Source organism: Apis mellifera, linkage group LG10 (assembly GCF_003254395.2).
Source record: "Apis mellifera strain DH4 linkage group LG10, Amel_HAv3.1, whole genome shotgun sequence".
NCBI lineage: Eukaryota > Metazoa > Arthropoda > Insecta > Hymenoptera > Apidae > Apis > Apis mellifera.
The window spans coordinates 442,733-458,532 of record NC_037647.1 but is presented as its reverse complement, the minus strand read 5'-3'; the positions used below and the strand labels follow the sequence as shown (position 1 = coordinate 458,532).

Sequence of the window (15,800 nt, the reverse complement as noted above, 5' to 3'; positions counted from 1 at the left end):
CTTAACTAAGATAAAAAAATAATTATTCCATGATAAATGACTTATCATTACGTCAGCTTTGGTTATTTCTAATTAATGCATTATAATATTATTAATAATTTCTTAGTAATCAAAATTCATTCATTATTGATTTAATTATAATCTTTAAATATAATTCAATTATATTTAATTTAACATCCGTTTTATTTAACATGAATGGATTAATTTTTCTCAACAAGAAATTTTTCGAAAAAGAATTCTCGAATTCGCAATAATAACTATTCGAATGATCTTTATAATAAAAATCAAAGATTATGAATATCAAATCTGAAATCATGGATGATATGTAATTCATATAATTACTTTAATAAAAACGCAACATCTTTAAAATTCTATATCATTACTTTATAAACTAAATACTTCGTCTCCAATTATTATCTATCTTAATTTCGCGCATCTTTTGAAATTACATTTTATCTCGCATTACGATTTAATTCATTTACACGATGATCGTGAAAAACAGAAAAGATGTAAGCAATCGATGAAAAGAAAAAAAAGCGAGCAAAGTATACGTGGAATTCTTCTTGGCAAAGTTCAACGTGGATAAAATATCGTTGAAAAGAAAATGAAAAGCCGCATATCATTTTCCAAACTTAATATATGCTAATGATGTTAAATCGCAATGTCAATTATATCCAGACGTAGATAAATCACACATATGACGTATATATATATTTTTTTTTCGAAAATACAAAGTCACATTACACATGATGTTTAAATAAATTTGCATAAATATTACTTGAATTCTATTTTTCTTCTAAAACAAAATAAATAGATAAATATTATTTCATATATTAGTTATAATAAAATTTATTAGTCTAATAAAAACGAATCATTTAATTTTTAAAAAGTTGATATTAGAATTAAATAGTTTAAATAATTTAAATAGTTTTAATTCAGCTAATATGATATGACTGAATAAGATAGAATTAATTAATTTCGCGTTTTTTAATTTTTTTTTAAACTTCAAATTTCTAAATTTATTATCAGAAAAATAAATATGCTCTGATAGTAACATTGTGAAAGTCAAACAATTTATCTTTCAAGAATTGATCAATTTGGTTTTCACGTAGTTCACAATAACATCTTTTTCTAAATACCTCCCATAATCATTAATTACTATTTCAACAGCGAAATTTCCCCCATTGTCAAACTTTAGTGAGTAAAGTTCTGCTAACTCATGGAAATGGGAGAGAGAGTGCACAATTTACTAGTATGTCATGTTGTAAAATCCCAGCAATTTACGCTGTCTCCGCAGCAGATAGAATCCATTTTGATCTCTTTTCCATTTCCTGTATAATCCTCAAAAGATTTAATGGAACGATGTCGTGTCAAGATTACCGATCTTGAAGCAAAAAATGGTCTGTTTTATATTCGGCACATGTAATATAGTTAATTCTTTCATGAAGCGCGAATCGAATTAAAAATCTATCGGTTGTTTTATTGAGATTTGACCGTGACATAGTCCAATGTGTATGTTTGAAATGTTTACAGACCGATTTAAATATTTTAATCGATCCTATCACAGAACCTGTTGCGAAGAAAAGGTTCTCATCATGATCAAACGATAGGATATCAAAAAGATATGTTGGCGAAATATTTTAAATATTCATGGAAGATTCATATGTTTTGTTCGTGAGTGAAGGAATAGAAGAGAATCATCGATCGATGTGGATTGAAAAGATGTATTACGTTTAATTCTCGAATAAATTATATCGAAATAATATTACGAAGGTCGTATTTAAATCGCATTTAATCATCCGCTATGATATTAATTAACTCAACAAACAATAAGTGATTAGTGATCGAAAAAATTTAATGAAATTATCTTTTTTTGCATGGTCATAGAAGTTGGTAGATATTAAATGTTTATAATCATTTTCATAAAATAAGTAAATGTATTTTAATATACATGTATAAATCTATTTAATATATTTTCATAAATAAACTAATATATAATAATCATTTAATCGATAATATAAAATTTTCATTTAAATGATTCATTTTAAAATTGCTTTAAAAGTATTTAAAACAAAAATTTTAAAACAAAAAAATTTGTATTCAATTTTCAAAGTTATTTATAAAAATTATATATATATATATTAATATATGTTCTAAAAGAAGATAATAAATATTGTAAATTAATAAGTAGTAACAAATAATATTCATTAAATATTTAAATTTAAAAAATTACATAATAGCAATATAAAATGAATTATTCTTTCAAAATTATTATTTTTTTTTTTAACTTAATTATGCAGAGGTTTTAGAATAAATTTGATAATAATAGATTTTTCACGAGGAATTTCATTTTTCATTTCGTGTTCAACGAGTCGCAAATACAATGTCACGTGAGACGACGAAGAAGAAAGTGACCATGGCGCTTGGCCTAGGTACCACTTACATCCGAGTCACCTGGATACGCATGACATTATGACTTTCCTAACGATCGACCGGTTTTTATTTCGTTCCTGGCCTCACGTTTCACGCGCCACTCGTTTTTCCTCTCCAACATTTTTACGTAAATTTTCAGTAGAAAAATAAATATAAATCTTCAATTTTTTATTAATAAATTTTTGTTTTTTTTATATATATCAATTATAAATTACATTTTTGTATTAAAATGAAATTTAACTTCTACAAATATTCTTTGGAATTTGATTTTTTAGGCAAAAAGATATTTTTTATATGAAATTATATTGTTTAATTAATGATACAAATATTAGGAAATAAAAGAGAATATCTTGTTTTCTAATAAAAATTTTATTAGCAATAATTGAAAATATTAATAATAATATTAATTTAACTTAATTTCATTGTATGCAATTGTAACTTTTCTCTAGTAATAGCAAAAAAAAATCGATTTAATTAAAAATTTAATTCTTTTTCCATTATTTTTGTAAAATAGTTCATTAGTAGCAAATTGTAACAAATAATAATATTAGTTATCAATTTTAAGAAAAAAAAATGAAGATATGAAAAATAAAGATATAAAAATATCTGATATATTAAATACACTGTGAAACTTTTTTTGAAAAAAGAATTATTTAATGTAAAATTAGAATTTGTTTGGGGAAATATTCACGATAAAAGTGAATATGAACATATACAATATTCACATCAAAAATTACACATATCACTCAACACTCATCTACCACGTTTTAACAATGTATCGCAAGCTTTCTCTGACGATTTAATATTTTTCGTATTTTTTAAAAAAACGATGAAAGCCACAAAAATGATCGATTTTAAATATTACAGACATTTATCTCTATTCTCTACTTCACACCAATGATTTATATAAATATAAAAAAACTACAAAAAAATACCTGATTTAACCTGATGTAAAAATTTTTAAAAATGTTTCCAACAAAATTTAAAAAATAATATTGATTAACATCATTACTGATTTCTGGTTGATGCTAAACTGAAGAACCTTGTAAAAAAAATTGTGGCTCAAATCCTCTTTTTCGATGAATCACAAAGTTACCAAGGATACCATTTCGTCCCCATGTGCAACAAAAGCGTATGAACGGAAACGGAACAACCACCTCGAATTATTCGTCAGGAAATGCATGAATCATTTTGAATCTAGAAATGATTCACAATATTAACAAAAAGTCAATAAAAAAAAAAAGAATTAATCAAGTTTTTATTTTTATAATAGAAAATAATAATAATATAACAATGATAATATAAATAATATTAATATTAAAACAATTCAAATTTCCTTCCATTGAGACAAAGACAACTTTTCCTATTCTTTATGATCAATATTTCATATATATTTGATTTGTATGGAAAACGAGAGAAATGAAATTCGTGAAAGCGAGAAGTAATTCAAGTAGCACGTGTAATTCGAGTCCAGAATCGTTCAAGTCAGAATCGATGGAATGACTTTCGATAAGAGGATCGAGCACCGGAAGAGATACAGTGAAGGTTGCGGTTCACGAACCGCGAGTTGGAAAATTTTCTTGTGACCACGATCGTTTATTGCAGAATACAAATTTACTATTGTGCATTTTTGGTGTGTCACAGTGAGTTACGTAAAATAATCAATAGCCGAAAATTGTTGGATATTTTGTCATTAATTTAAAGTTTGATATTTTTTTGTTTAAAATTGTTCATTGTTAATTTTATTGAGATAAAATTTATGTAATATATAATATATGTAATATTATATATTATATATATGTAGTAATTATTATTTAATCATAAAATTAAATATAAAAAATATATGAACAAATATGAAAAAAATATGTATATATATTATTATATTATGTACATGTATATTTTACTGCATGCAAACAAGGCATGCAAATATTTTATATATATATATATATATATATATATATATATATATATATATATATATATATTGTATAATTATTTTATAGTATATAATATTAAAAAATTATAACATATAAAATTCGAAATATTACTTATACAATCAATGATAAAATTATTCGATTATTCGAATATTTTAAACATATATTTATTACTTAAAATATAATTTTGCATATATTGTACATCTTTAATTCTAAACTATTAGATTATCATTGTGAAATAGAATAATAAATATTCACTAAATATAGATTTGTTCTTATCTTTTTCACAAATATACTGAATATTTAACGCGAATAAATTCATTTGTGGATGACTACGTTGAGAAATAATAACGCAAATAAGAGAGATAATCATGTAAATATGTTCGCAAAACAGAACAGAATGCAGCAGGTATGATTATAGTATAAGTTTATCTAGCTTCTTATCTGAAAAAAAATCTAGAAAATTGTTCCTCAACTTTGCATTCAATTTTTAACGTGAAGAAGTAAAAGTGGCGAAAAAAGAAACGCATTTAAAATGTAATGTAGGGAAGTAGCGAGAGTTCGATGCAATCAAGGGATCGTACCTGATCGAGAAACTGTTCTTACCTAATGTGGACATCAATTTTAATATTTCCACGCTTCGAGGCTCGCTGCCTTTACGTAACTTTTCATGCTCGCTGTAAAAACTAAAAAAAAAAAAAAAAAAAAAAAAAAAAAAAAAAAAAAAAAAGAAAGAAGAAGAAGAAACAGAATACATCCGTGCATATAATGATTCTATTATTACGTAAACGGAAATTTTCGACGAGCTTAACTATAAATTGATTGTAAGTCGTTCAATCGATGAATATCACTATTAATTGTATTTCGAAAATTTTAAATTTTTATATTAAATTAAAATCATCATATTAATTGTATGAATCATTAATGATTCACGAAAATAATAAAAAAAAATTTTAGTAAAATTGAAATTAGAAATTATAATTCCTCTATACTTTCTTCAATTCCTTAGTTTAAGAAAATTTAAGAAATTTGCGATAAAAGAATTTAAAAAATGACAAAATGATAATAGAAAAATATGATAAGATTTTAATTTAATCCTTTATAATCTTCTAAGATTCAAATAAAGAAAAAAAATATAAATATCATATATGAAAAAATATTGTGTATAAGTGAACAATATCCTAAATTTTTGTTAAATAAAATGGAAAGTAATATTAGTTGTCATTGCGTGATTCCTCGTGACTTCGGAAAGATCAGGAAACAGAACCACAGAACGACAGGATGTTGCATAATGAGGACCATATTCCTGTTCTCGCAAAAAAGTTTCATACAATCTGGTGTTGAAATAAAAATAAATTAATTTTTTAACTAAAACAATCGATCAAATTTTTCCAATACTTTGTACATAAATCATAATCATTCGGTTGCAAAAGAAATTTTTCTGTTCTTCTGTTTTCATTAATAATTTTTTTTAATTTTTCTTTAAGTTTTCCAAATAATTTGTTTTATATATTGTTGCTTATCAGAACAAATTTTTCTAAATAAAATAAAATTTTATCTCTGATCTTAAAAAATGTATTTCACTTGCTATTGAAAATAATTGTTCTATCCAATAAATTCTGTATGAGAAAATCTACTTCTGAAAACTTTTTTCTTTTTGCTCACGCATTTTAATTTCGATTACATTTCACGATCGACATACCACGATTTTACTTCCAGTTAATCATTTTCATGCTTGTTAACACGATTTCTAACGAAGCAATTTTCCAATCTCTTTTATATCTATTCTTATAATCATTCGTAAAGATGAAAGCTTCGAATATTTAATAATATTATTTTCTTTTTTATTTATAATTTTAATTATAAAAATATATTATCTTGTTAAATATTTTATATTAAAACTGTATAAAAAAGAAAGAATTTCAAATTTATTTTTAATAAATATCTTTTATAGTTTATAATTTATCGTTATACAGTTTATATTTTTTAAATTATGGATTTTTCTTCGAGAATATTTTAAATATAAAAAAAAAATGTTTCAATGTTTAAAACACAAATATATATTCATGATAAATCCAAAGAAATAATTCTAACAAAACAATCTAACATTATTCATAAATATATAACGCACAAGAAATGAACATCACACAGTTAACTACATCTGACTTTCTCACGATCACATAAACAAACATGTATATTATATTATACATTAATGTTATTTAATATATACAATTATTATACTTAAAAAATTATAAATACAAAAATGCAGATATTGATTGTTTCTTTATCAAATAATATTGTTATAAATTTAATAAAATTTTTCTAATAGTTACTTTATAATATTATTATTATTTTCAAGAAGATTATTATCAGAAAAAGTCTATTCATTCTTTCTTTTTCTAATTTTTGTAAGAATAATAAATATTTATCCATTAATATCTTTTATATCTAAAATTTTCCACATCAACTTTTAATTTCAATATTTTTCTGAAGAATAATAATAATCCAAATGGATTTTAAAATTTTTTTAATGAGAAAATTTAGACTACCAGATTATTAAAATAATATTATTTATAATTTGTCTTAATTATAAAATGTTTTTTATGAATTCAATTATTTAAAACATTTAAAACAAAAATATAAATAATACCTGATATCTCCAACATTCTCCACGAATTCCATCGTCACCTGATAATAAACAATCTTCACAGCAAACATGGCTAACCGGCATTGTACACATCCACAGGAAAGAAGCAATGGTTTCGCACGCGTTTTCAGAACAAAAATGATTCTTTCCAGACAGGGCAAACGAATTTTGATGCACACTTGGTGTCACGGACCCTTTGTCCTGCACGCAGCTGCGTGCACGTTCATGAAGTGGACAGAGACGCGCGTTAAAACGGATATCCGGTGTGTTCCGCTGTGCCGAACTCTCTTCCCCCGGTTTGTGCGTCGTTTTTTCGATTACATCGAACATCACGAATCGATCATGCTAATTAACGAAACGTTGATTTGTATCTTTCCTTTTATTTTCATTTCGTGATCATTAATGTATATTTAAGGATAATATATAATATACATATATTATCATATAATAAAATAATATGTTTAGAAAAATTTAATGGACTTTTCATTATTATGATAATGATTAATAAAATTTTTCGAGTATAATAAAATTATATTTATGAATTTTTTCAGATTATAAAAGATCTTATAATGAATTGTTTTGTAATAGATATGATTATAAAAGATAGAAATAGGTATTTCTAATTAAAAATTAAATAATAGATTAATTTCTTTTTTGTAACGGAATTTAAAGTGTTAATTGAAACGATATACATCTATTAATTCTTCAGACAATCAGAATTTTAATTCATTTAATTGATTAATTTAATAAATTTAGAATAAAATTATAACTAGTTTTCAATTATAACTAACGAAAACGCTTTCATTGAATCTATTCTTTGTTGTAAATAATCTTCTGATACAAATATATGGAACCAAAAGAAATTTTTGTTGTAATTATACTAAAAACTATTATCTGGAATAATAATAAACTTTTCATTATTCGAATATATTAATTATTATCACAATTCGAAACTTTTATAAATTGTTTGTCTTCTACATAAATTCCGAATTGATTGTACACAAGTATCAATTTAATTTGTTACATTTCCCTCAAACATAACGTTTTCATGAAATATTACATCTAAATAGAGAATAAAGACAAAATTCCTGGAATCTCGTTAACGGAATATGGAAATGTAATTTCTCGAGTTTCTAAAAGCATTTAATTAACAGAACTACGACTATGCGTGCAATTTATCGACATACAGTACGAATAAAGATAAGTCTTTTCAAAGTAACGATAATATTGAAAATTCGTATACATATGAAACAATCTTGTAAACTATGTACAACAATCCTTGTTGTAGAATAAAATTATTTCATATAGATTATTTCATAAATTAAAAATTTAAGAATAATTTAACGATCGTATTAAAAATCTGTCGTACTAAAAATTTCTTTTATTTATTATTAATTTCTAAATTATCTTAAAAGCCAATCTGTTTTGTTAATAATGGATTAATAGATATATATATGTATGAAATTATAATATATGTTATAATTACAAATAAAAAAATAATATATGAATATATAAAATAATATTATTAAAAATTTTATTCAAATTTCTTTTTCTGACTTGTATTTTCAAATTTCACGTAGCGCCGAGCGCAATAACAAGCAATTTCGTGGCTAATGTGCATGCGTTAGAAAATCGTACGACGCAATCAAATAATGGATTAATCATTATGAAATTTTAGCAAATTACTGTGTACTACTCTTCTTTTCTCTTTTCAAATCTCCAGTTTTTATTTTTCTATATATGATATTATCCAAAAGAAATCATTCATAAACAATCAGATACCAAAAACTTTTCACGATTTCTACTCTTGTGCTACTAAATATGAATATTTCTGTGAAATAAAATTTATTTAGAAATTTTTTTATTAGAGAAATTAAATTTTATTTATTGTGAGATTATTATTATTCATTTCATTATTATTATGAATTAATCAATATTTGATTAACATTTGAAATTTGAGATTTTTCTCTCTTTCTTCAAATTTTTATAGATTCAATTCGTTGATCAATGTGCATATCATTAAATCATTGTCTTTACGAAAAAAGATAAAATGTAATATATGGAAAGACATTGAAAGCAATATCGTTCAAAATCCGAGATATAAATAATATATAAATACACGCGCAAAGTTTCATAAAAATCGCGTAATTAGACCACAACTGCATTAATAAGCGCAATCTGACCGTGTCGAAATTCCACTAATTAAGAATTAATCCGTTCTAATCATCTCCGTTCAAACGGGATTGAATGCCTGATAAAATAATACTTGAACAGAAGCACATATATTTTTTTTCAATGGCAAAAAAATTTTCTGAAAATTAACAACTTGAACTGTGGCTTATAGTAACGCATAATTCACCATGCATTCCTCATGCTTAAGTAACGGACAATACAATAATTCTGGTATAACGAAAGATAGCCAGAAATAGATTAAAGTAATATCATCGTTGGCCATCACTACATAGTACACACAATTTCTGCTCTGATATTTATGCACCGTAGAAATGTTCTATGTGATTTTTCGAGTTCATTAAAAATCTAGGCCATCTTGCTCCTTCTCCCATTATTATATAGTACAATTAACTTATAGCGTGCTTAATTTTTATTGTATTTTATTTAATTTTCTTTCCTCTCTCATTCATTTTTTATCTCTTTCTTTTCCTCCTGTATCTTTTCTCATTTCTCTTTTTTAATCTCTTCATGTTGTATTATTACGTATATTTCAATTAAAAAGAAAAATTTTTTAATAATTATTTAATTTTTTTATTGATACTTTTAAATCAATTATTCAATAAATTGTCCTTTCTTATTATTATAATATTTTATCAAAAAATACTTTATCAAAATATCTTTTCTCCATTATTTTTCCATTATTCAACGTTCGATATTATATCGCTTTTTTGCAACTTTTTGTACAAATAAATTACTTACCGATGGCATTTTTGACGTTGTCTCTCGTGCACCCATAATGCCTCTCCAAGGGTATGGGTTCCGCTTTGTATTCCTCCCATGATCGACCCCTGAACGATGAGGCCTGTTATTATAAATGTATCATAATTAAATAATTTATTATTAAATATATAATAATAATACATTCAAATATCATTATAAATACATAAAAAAATAAATTATATATACATTATATATACATTATATTTACAAAATATTACATTAAAGATAATTGATCAATCATTATTATATATAATATATTATTATTTTATTAATTTGAGTTTTGAGATAATATTAATTTATTCATCAATTAGTCACACAATTGGTTATAAATTTCTTGTATAAATGAATAATAATAATGTAAGAATATAATACAATTGTCCAATCATTTTTATATTTTGATCTTCAATTTTATTTTATTTTCAATTTTTGATTTAAACATTTATTTGATTCATAATTATTTTTTTATTATATTTTTATCATTTTTATCGTTTTTATTTTTTAATTTTATGATACATTTAAATGAAAAGTTTTCTTTCTTAAATACTATTATATAAATAGTATTATATGAACCATATTGTATATTTACAATATTCTTTCGTAGATGGAAAAATTGGTTGTTAATAGTGTAAAATACATACAAATAAGTAAAAACATTTGTAGTAAATGATAAAAAATTGCATGTGATAAATAATTTTCGAATTTAGATATAGTTAGCATATGAATATTGCGGAACGTGTAGTAACCGAGTCTGTCTACAGATGGCGTATAAGTATTATCTTTTCTCGCTGATAGAATTAATGACGCGTATAGATAAAAGAAAAGGAAGAAAGTTTAGTCCTACATGTTTAGTTGAACCGAGAGTTGTTCCTACGTTAATTTTCTCAAGAAAGGTCCTGAACTTTCAGTTCTGGACCCCAAATATTAAATTGAAAACACATGTAAATTTTCATACAAAGAATATGTAAACGATGTAAATTTATCTTAGTTTTCCTTTTGTAGACACTTAATTTTTTTAATATTTTTAATGAAAAAACATTTTTAAATATACAGTGTTTTTTTATTTTATTGCAACGTATTATTTATATATGTGTCTAATATATATTATTAGATATATATTACATCATTTTTTTGTTTTTTTATTAGTAATTTAAATAAAAAATTTATATATAGAAAAACATAATACAAAAAGGATATCCAAAAAAATTTATATGTATAATATTTATAATTACTTTACTTTATAAATATTTCTCAAACATTAATTATTTAATCTACTTCCATAAATAGCATTCCATTAACAAAAAATCCACCAAAAATGCACTTTTTTTAACTTCACACACTGTCTCATTGTAACTTTTATTTAAAAAAAAATATATATATATATATTTTTATTTTATATGTATATATATATATATATATATATATACAGAAAGAAAATTTAAAAAAATATGACGAAAAAAACGAAATCGCCATAAACTGAGTGCAATGAAGATCATAGTTCCTATATCTAGACAAAACATTATTCGCCTACCCTTGGGGAAATCCCCAATGATCAGTTTTCGCGCATCCTTGAAGAGGCCACGCCACTCGAAGAACGTTCACACAACAGCACGCAATAAAAAAAAAACTTTTTACATGTATTTTTTTTTCTTTATTTATTATTTTTCTTTCCCTTTTTTCTTTCTTTTTCTTTTTCTCTTTTTTTTTTCTTTTCTTTTTGATGCGCAACCCCGTAGAATAAATATCGGCGCGCACAATTCACTTATTGGTTGAACGGAATACAGATGTAGACTAGTCGGTTTGAGAAATTTCACCACCGCAAACTTTTCAAAGCTAAGAAGAAGGGAGGACAATGGAAGGTGGTGGTAACATCTTTACCACTTCCAACATGAAAACGTATCGTTGAAGAAGCGCACATTGGCCTTTCTCATATAGGAACATAAATATTAGACTTCCAGCCGTTATTAAAATACAATAATAATAAATTTACTGAATTTGAAGAAAAAATTTTTAAAATTACAATATTTTTTGTAATTATATTATAAAAGAGATTTATTTTGAATTAATTTTCTCGCAAAACCGGAAATAAAATATGTCTTTAAAGTGATGTAAATTTTAAAATTTAGATATGTATATATTGAAATTAAACATTATATTAAAAATATAATTTTAAATTTAGTTTTTATAATAATTTTTATCGGTAATGAATTTTTATGATTAAAAAATTTTAATCAAAAATTTAAAAATAATAAATATAATAATTCAGTCATGTATGATGAAACATATTACCAATAAAGAAAATGATTTTCTCTATAGCTTTCTTACAAAAAATCGTTTAAAGATCTAATAACATGAGAAATCTATTCAGATTTCGGACACATATCAAGAAGTTTATGTTTTTATAATTTCTAATTTTTTTAAATCAAATATTTATTTTTTTCCTTAATGATTTTTTTAAAAAATATTAATGCATATAAATCGAAAGTAATAAGTAATAATTATATAGTAGAAAATAGTAAATATCATGTGTATTAATTTTTAATCATTAATAAATAATATTTTTTAGAAATAAATGTTTGATCAAAGACAATATTTACTTTATATTAATTATGCATAATATATAAACAATATTATTATATATTATTATATTATATTATATATATTATATATATTATATATATTATTATATATTATATTATTATGCATAATATATAAACAAATATTTAACCAATATAGATATTAATTAAAAAATAGCCAGAATTAATTAACGATTTATAATTCATAAAAAGAAATTGAACTTGTCGAAATTATACGAATACATTATTACGCGAGCATTGATCGAGAAACCGGTTGTTGCTTGATTCCAACAAGCATAATTCCTTCCGGTGCTTGTTTTATGTTATCATACGCTTTTTAAAAAATGCTAGTTGTACAAGCCCGAGCATTCTTGTGAATCTTTATCAAAATTCTGTTTAAAATTATTACATTTTAAAATAAATTTTCAGAAAAGAAAAAATAAATTGCCAGTTTTTTCTTAAGTTTTATTGTATCTTGTATTTCATTTTTACATTCGTGGAAATGTTTTTTTTTTTTGATTCAAGAAATTTTTTAATAAAAGAATTCAATGAGATTGATGAATATAATATTAAGTTATTTTTTTATTATTACTTTTATTATAATTGAATAAATTCGTAAGAAATGATAATTAAATTTCATGACATATTTTTTTTTGAAATATTCTTTTTTTACAATAATTATATTTTCGTAATAAAATAAATTGGAAAAAATAAAAAAGTTTGAAAATATTGCTTTCTTTTTGCATAAAATTAAATTCATCGTAAATTTAAATTTAATAATAGATTTTTAGAAACAAAATAGATTTTTCAAATATTTTATATATATTCTCATAAATATCTGAACACTTTAATCGATTTATAATAGTACAGATATATATTATCAGTACAATAATAACTATTACTATTATCATATTATATAATAATAACTTATTATTACCATATTGCTAATTAATGATAAATTAATAGAATTAATAGAATTTATTATTAGAATTATTATTTTTTATATTCAATCAAAAATATAATATATTTTATATTTTTTATATTTATATTTTATATTAGATTATTAGAAATTAAATCAAATTTAAATAAAAAACTTACAATTAAATATTATTATTTAACTTAATATGTAAAAAAAGATTTCTATGATTTATATTTCTTTATGATTCATTTTATCAATGGAAGATTTCTTAAGAAATTTAACTCTTAATATAACTATATCTTATCCATTGAATTTAAACTTTCTTGCCAACAGAAATGAAATCCTACTTTTCCTCGTTACAAAATACACATAAGTGCATAGTCTTGACCAACAATAATTTTTCCCGCTCCATGTATCTAACGTAGTTTTCCACCTTTTGCTTAAGCACGATGCATTTTTTAAAGATCGTGTAGCCGGATCGCGGTATTCGGTTCCGTTCTGCTTACAACAGAAAGATCCATGTATGCACCATTCCGGTCTCCACACTCTAATACCTTCTTTATATCAACGGTTGCTAACCAGGTTAACGTGATCTAGCTCTCGATCATGCGACCATCACGCAAACGAATTCATGGAAATAGCAAGTTTCATTCCCTGAACGACTACTTAGCTCTTCTCTTTCTACTTTTGATATATTAACGATTATATTAAACGAAATTATGCAGCTTGAGTATGTTTTCATTAATGCCAAAAATCTATTTTATCCCTCTTTAATGAAGAGATAGTGAATTTAATCTAGTTGGCATTTATTATTTGGAGAAAATTGCGATAACTAAATCGAATTCTCTCTTCCTCTTAAGTTAAGTTTCTATCTCAGTTTATTATCAATTTTTTCATAAATTTTGTTATAAAATGATAATTTTTCATTCTATTATATTCTGGATTCATCTCCGATGATATTCCATTCTTATATATCTTACATGTCTTATTAATCGAAATACGAATGATTATCTATGATCATCTATATTGATAAACGATTATAGTATATATCTATTGAGAAAAATATTTCAGTAATATAAATATCATAGAAAATTTTATTTTGAAATTACCATCAATAATGATTTTATCTTAAAAATTCATTGCAAATGTGCGAGAAAAAGTCATAAATTTACTACATTCCTTATATTAATATCCTTTAAAATTTATAGAAAAAATTTTTTCTTTTTCTCACTAAATCATATAAGATGAAAATAAATTTTTTTTTTTTCATCTATATTTTACAATGTGTATCTCACAACTGAAATAGAGACTGTATGATTCTAACAACAAATAAGAAAATAAGTGAAAAAAATATGAAACTTTTGAAGATAAATTTTTTTATGCGATAAAATTCAATTAACACGATAAAATGCAAAAAAGATTTGAAGGCTAAATTCCATTTCAATCATCCCAAAAAAGAAGAATCTTCGAAAAAAACTTAGAATATTACAAAAAATACTTTTCAGATAAAATTTAAAAAACTTATTATTAATATAAGTCTAATCTGATTGTTTTAATAATAAAAAAATAACTTAACATTTTCTTATGATAGAAAATATAGTCTTTGTTTATCAATAAATCTTGATTTTAATACTGTATTTGTAATGATTAAAAGTTGAAAAAATATCATTCACGACAATTATTGATTAACATAGTTATCGATTTCGTTAAAATCAATCATCAATTTTCTATTATACCAAAAATTGATATAATATAAAATCTAATCTATTAATTGATATAATAAAATCATAATATGTATTATACATAAAATATATTATAATATTATATTATACATAAAAGTACATACTAACATTCATAATAACTGGATATATATAAATTAGATAATATATATAATATATATATTAAAAAATGAAATTAATATTTATTATACATATATAAAAAATATCTCATATAAATTATTTTCAAGTTAAAATTTTATCAAAAAGTATATAAAAAAAGTATATATTAAAAAAAAGTATATAACATATAATCTTATATTTTTTTTTCTATATTTTATGCAGATATAACGTTTGAATAACGACATTCTTTCTATTAATTTTTTTAGTATTTCTATAATAATTTTTTTCCAAATTATTTATAACTTTTTCCACTAGTCCCATCGATTATACTAATTATATTAATTAATCTATTAGATTATATTAATTAATCTAATAGTTTATTGCTGTTCATGTATCATTCAATCCTTAATTGTAAATCTTATTCTTAAAAAAGTAAAATTACATTGATACATATATCGCTATCATCGAGAATTTTCTTTCTTATTGATAATTAAAATGTTGAAG

General features: G+C 22.8%; 2 protein-coding genes across 3 annotated transcripts in view; one reads left to right on the top strand and one right to left on the bottom strand.

The window, feature by feature from the left end:
- The window catches only part of LOC100577198, a 60,468-nt gene that overhangs the window by 21,018 nt on the left and 23,650 nt on the right, over positions 1-15,800 (bottom strand). Inside the window, exon 2 of one of the 2 annotated variants that reach the window (XM_026443489.1) lies at positions 9,946-10,048. In XM_026443489.1, coding sequence (XP_026299274.1) covers positions 9,946-10,025 — 80 coding nt within the window. In that variant the 5' untranslated portion in view covers positions 10,026-10,048. Of the gene's footprint in view, positions 1-7,017; positions 7,157-9,945; positions 10,049-15,800 lie in introns of those variants that run through there. The other variant, XM_003251823.4, reaches the window with a different exon arrangement.
- LOC725974 (calcium uniporter protein, mitochondrial) overlaps positions 1-15,800 on the top strand; it is an 86,244-nt gene that overhangs the window by 64,049 nt on the left and 6,395 nt on the right. The gene's annotated exons all lie outside the window — the stretch shown is intronic.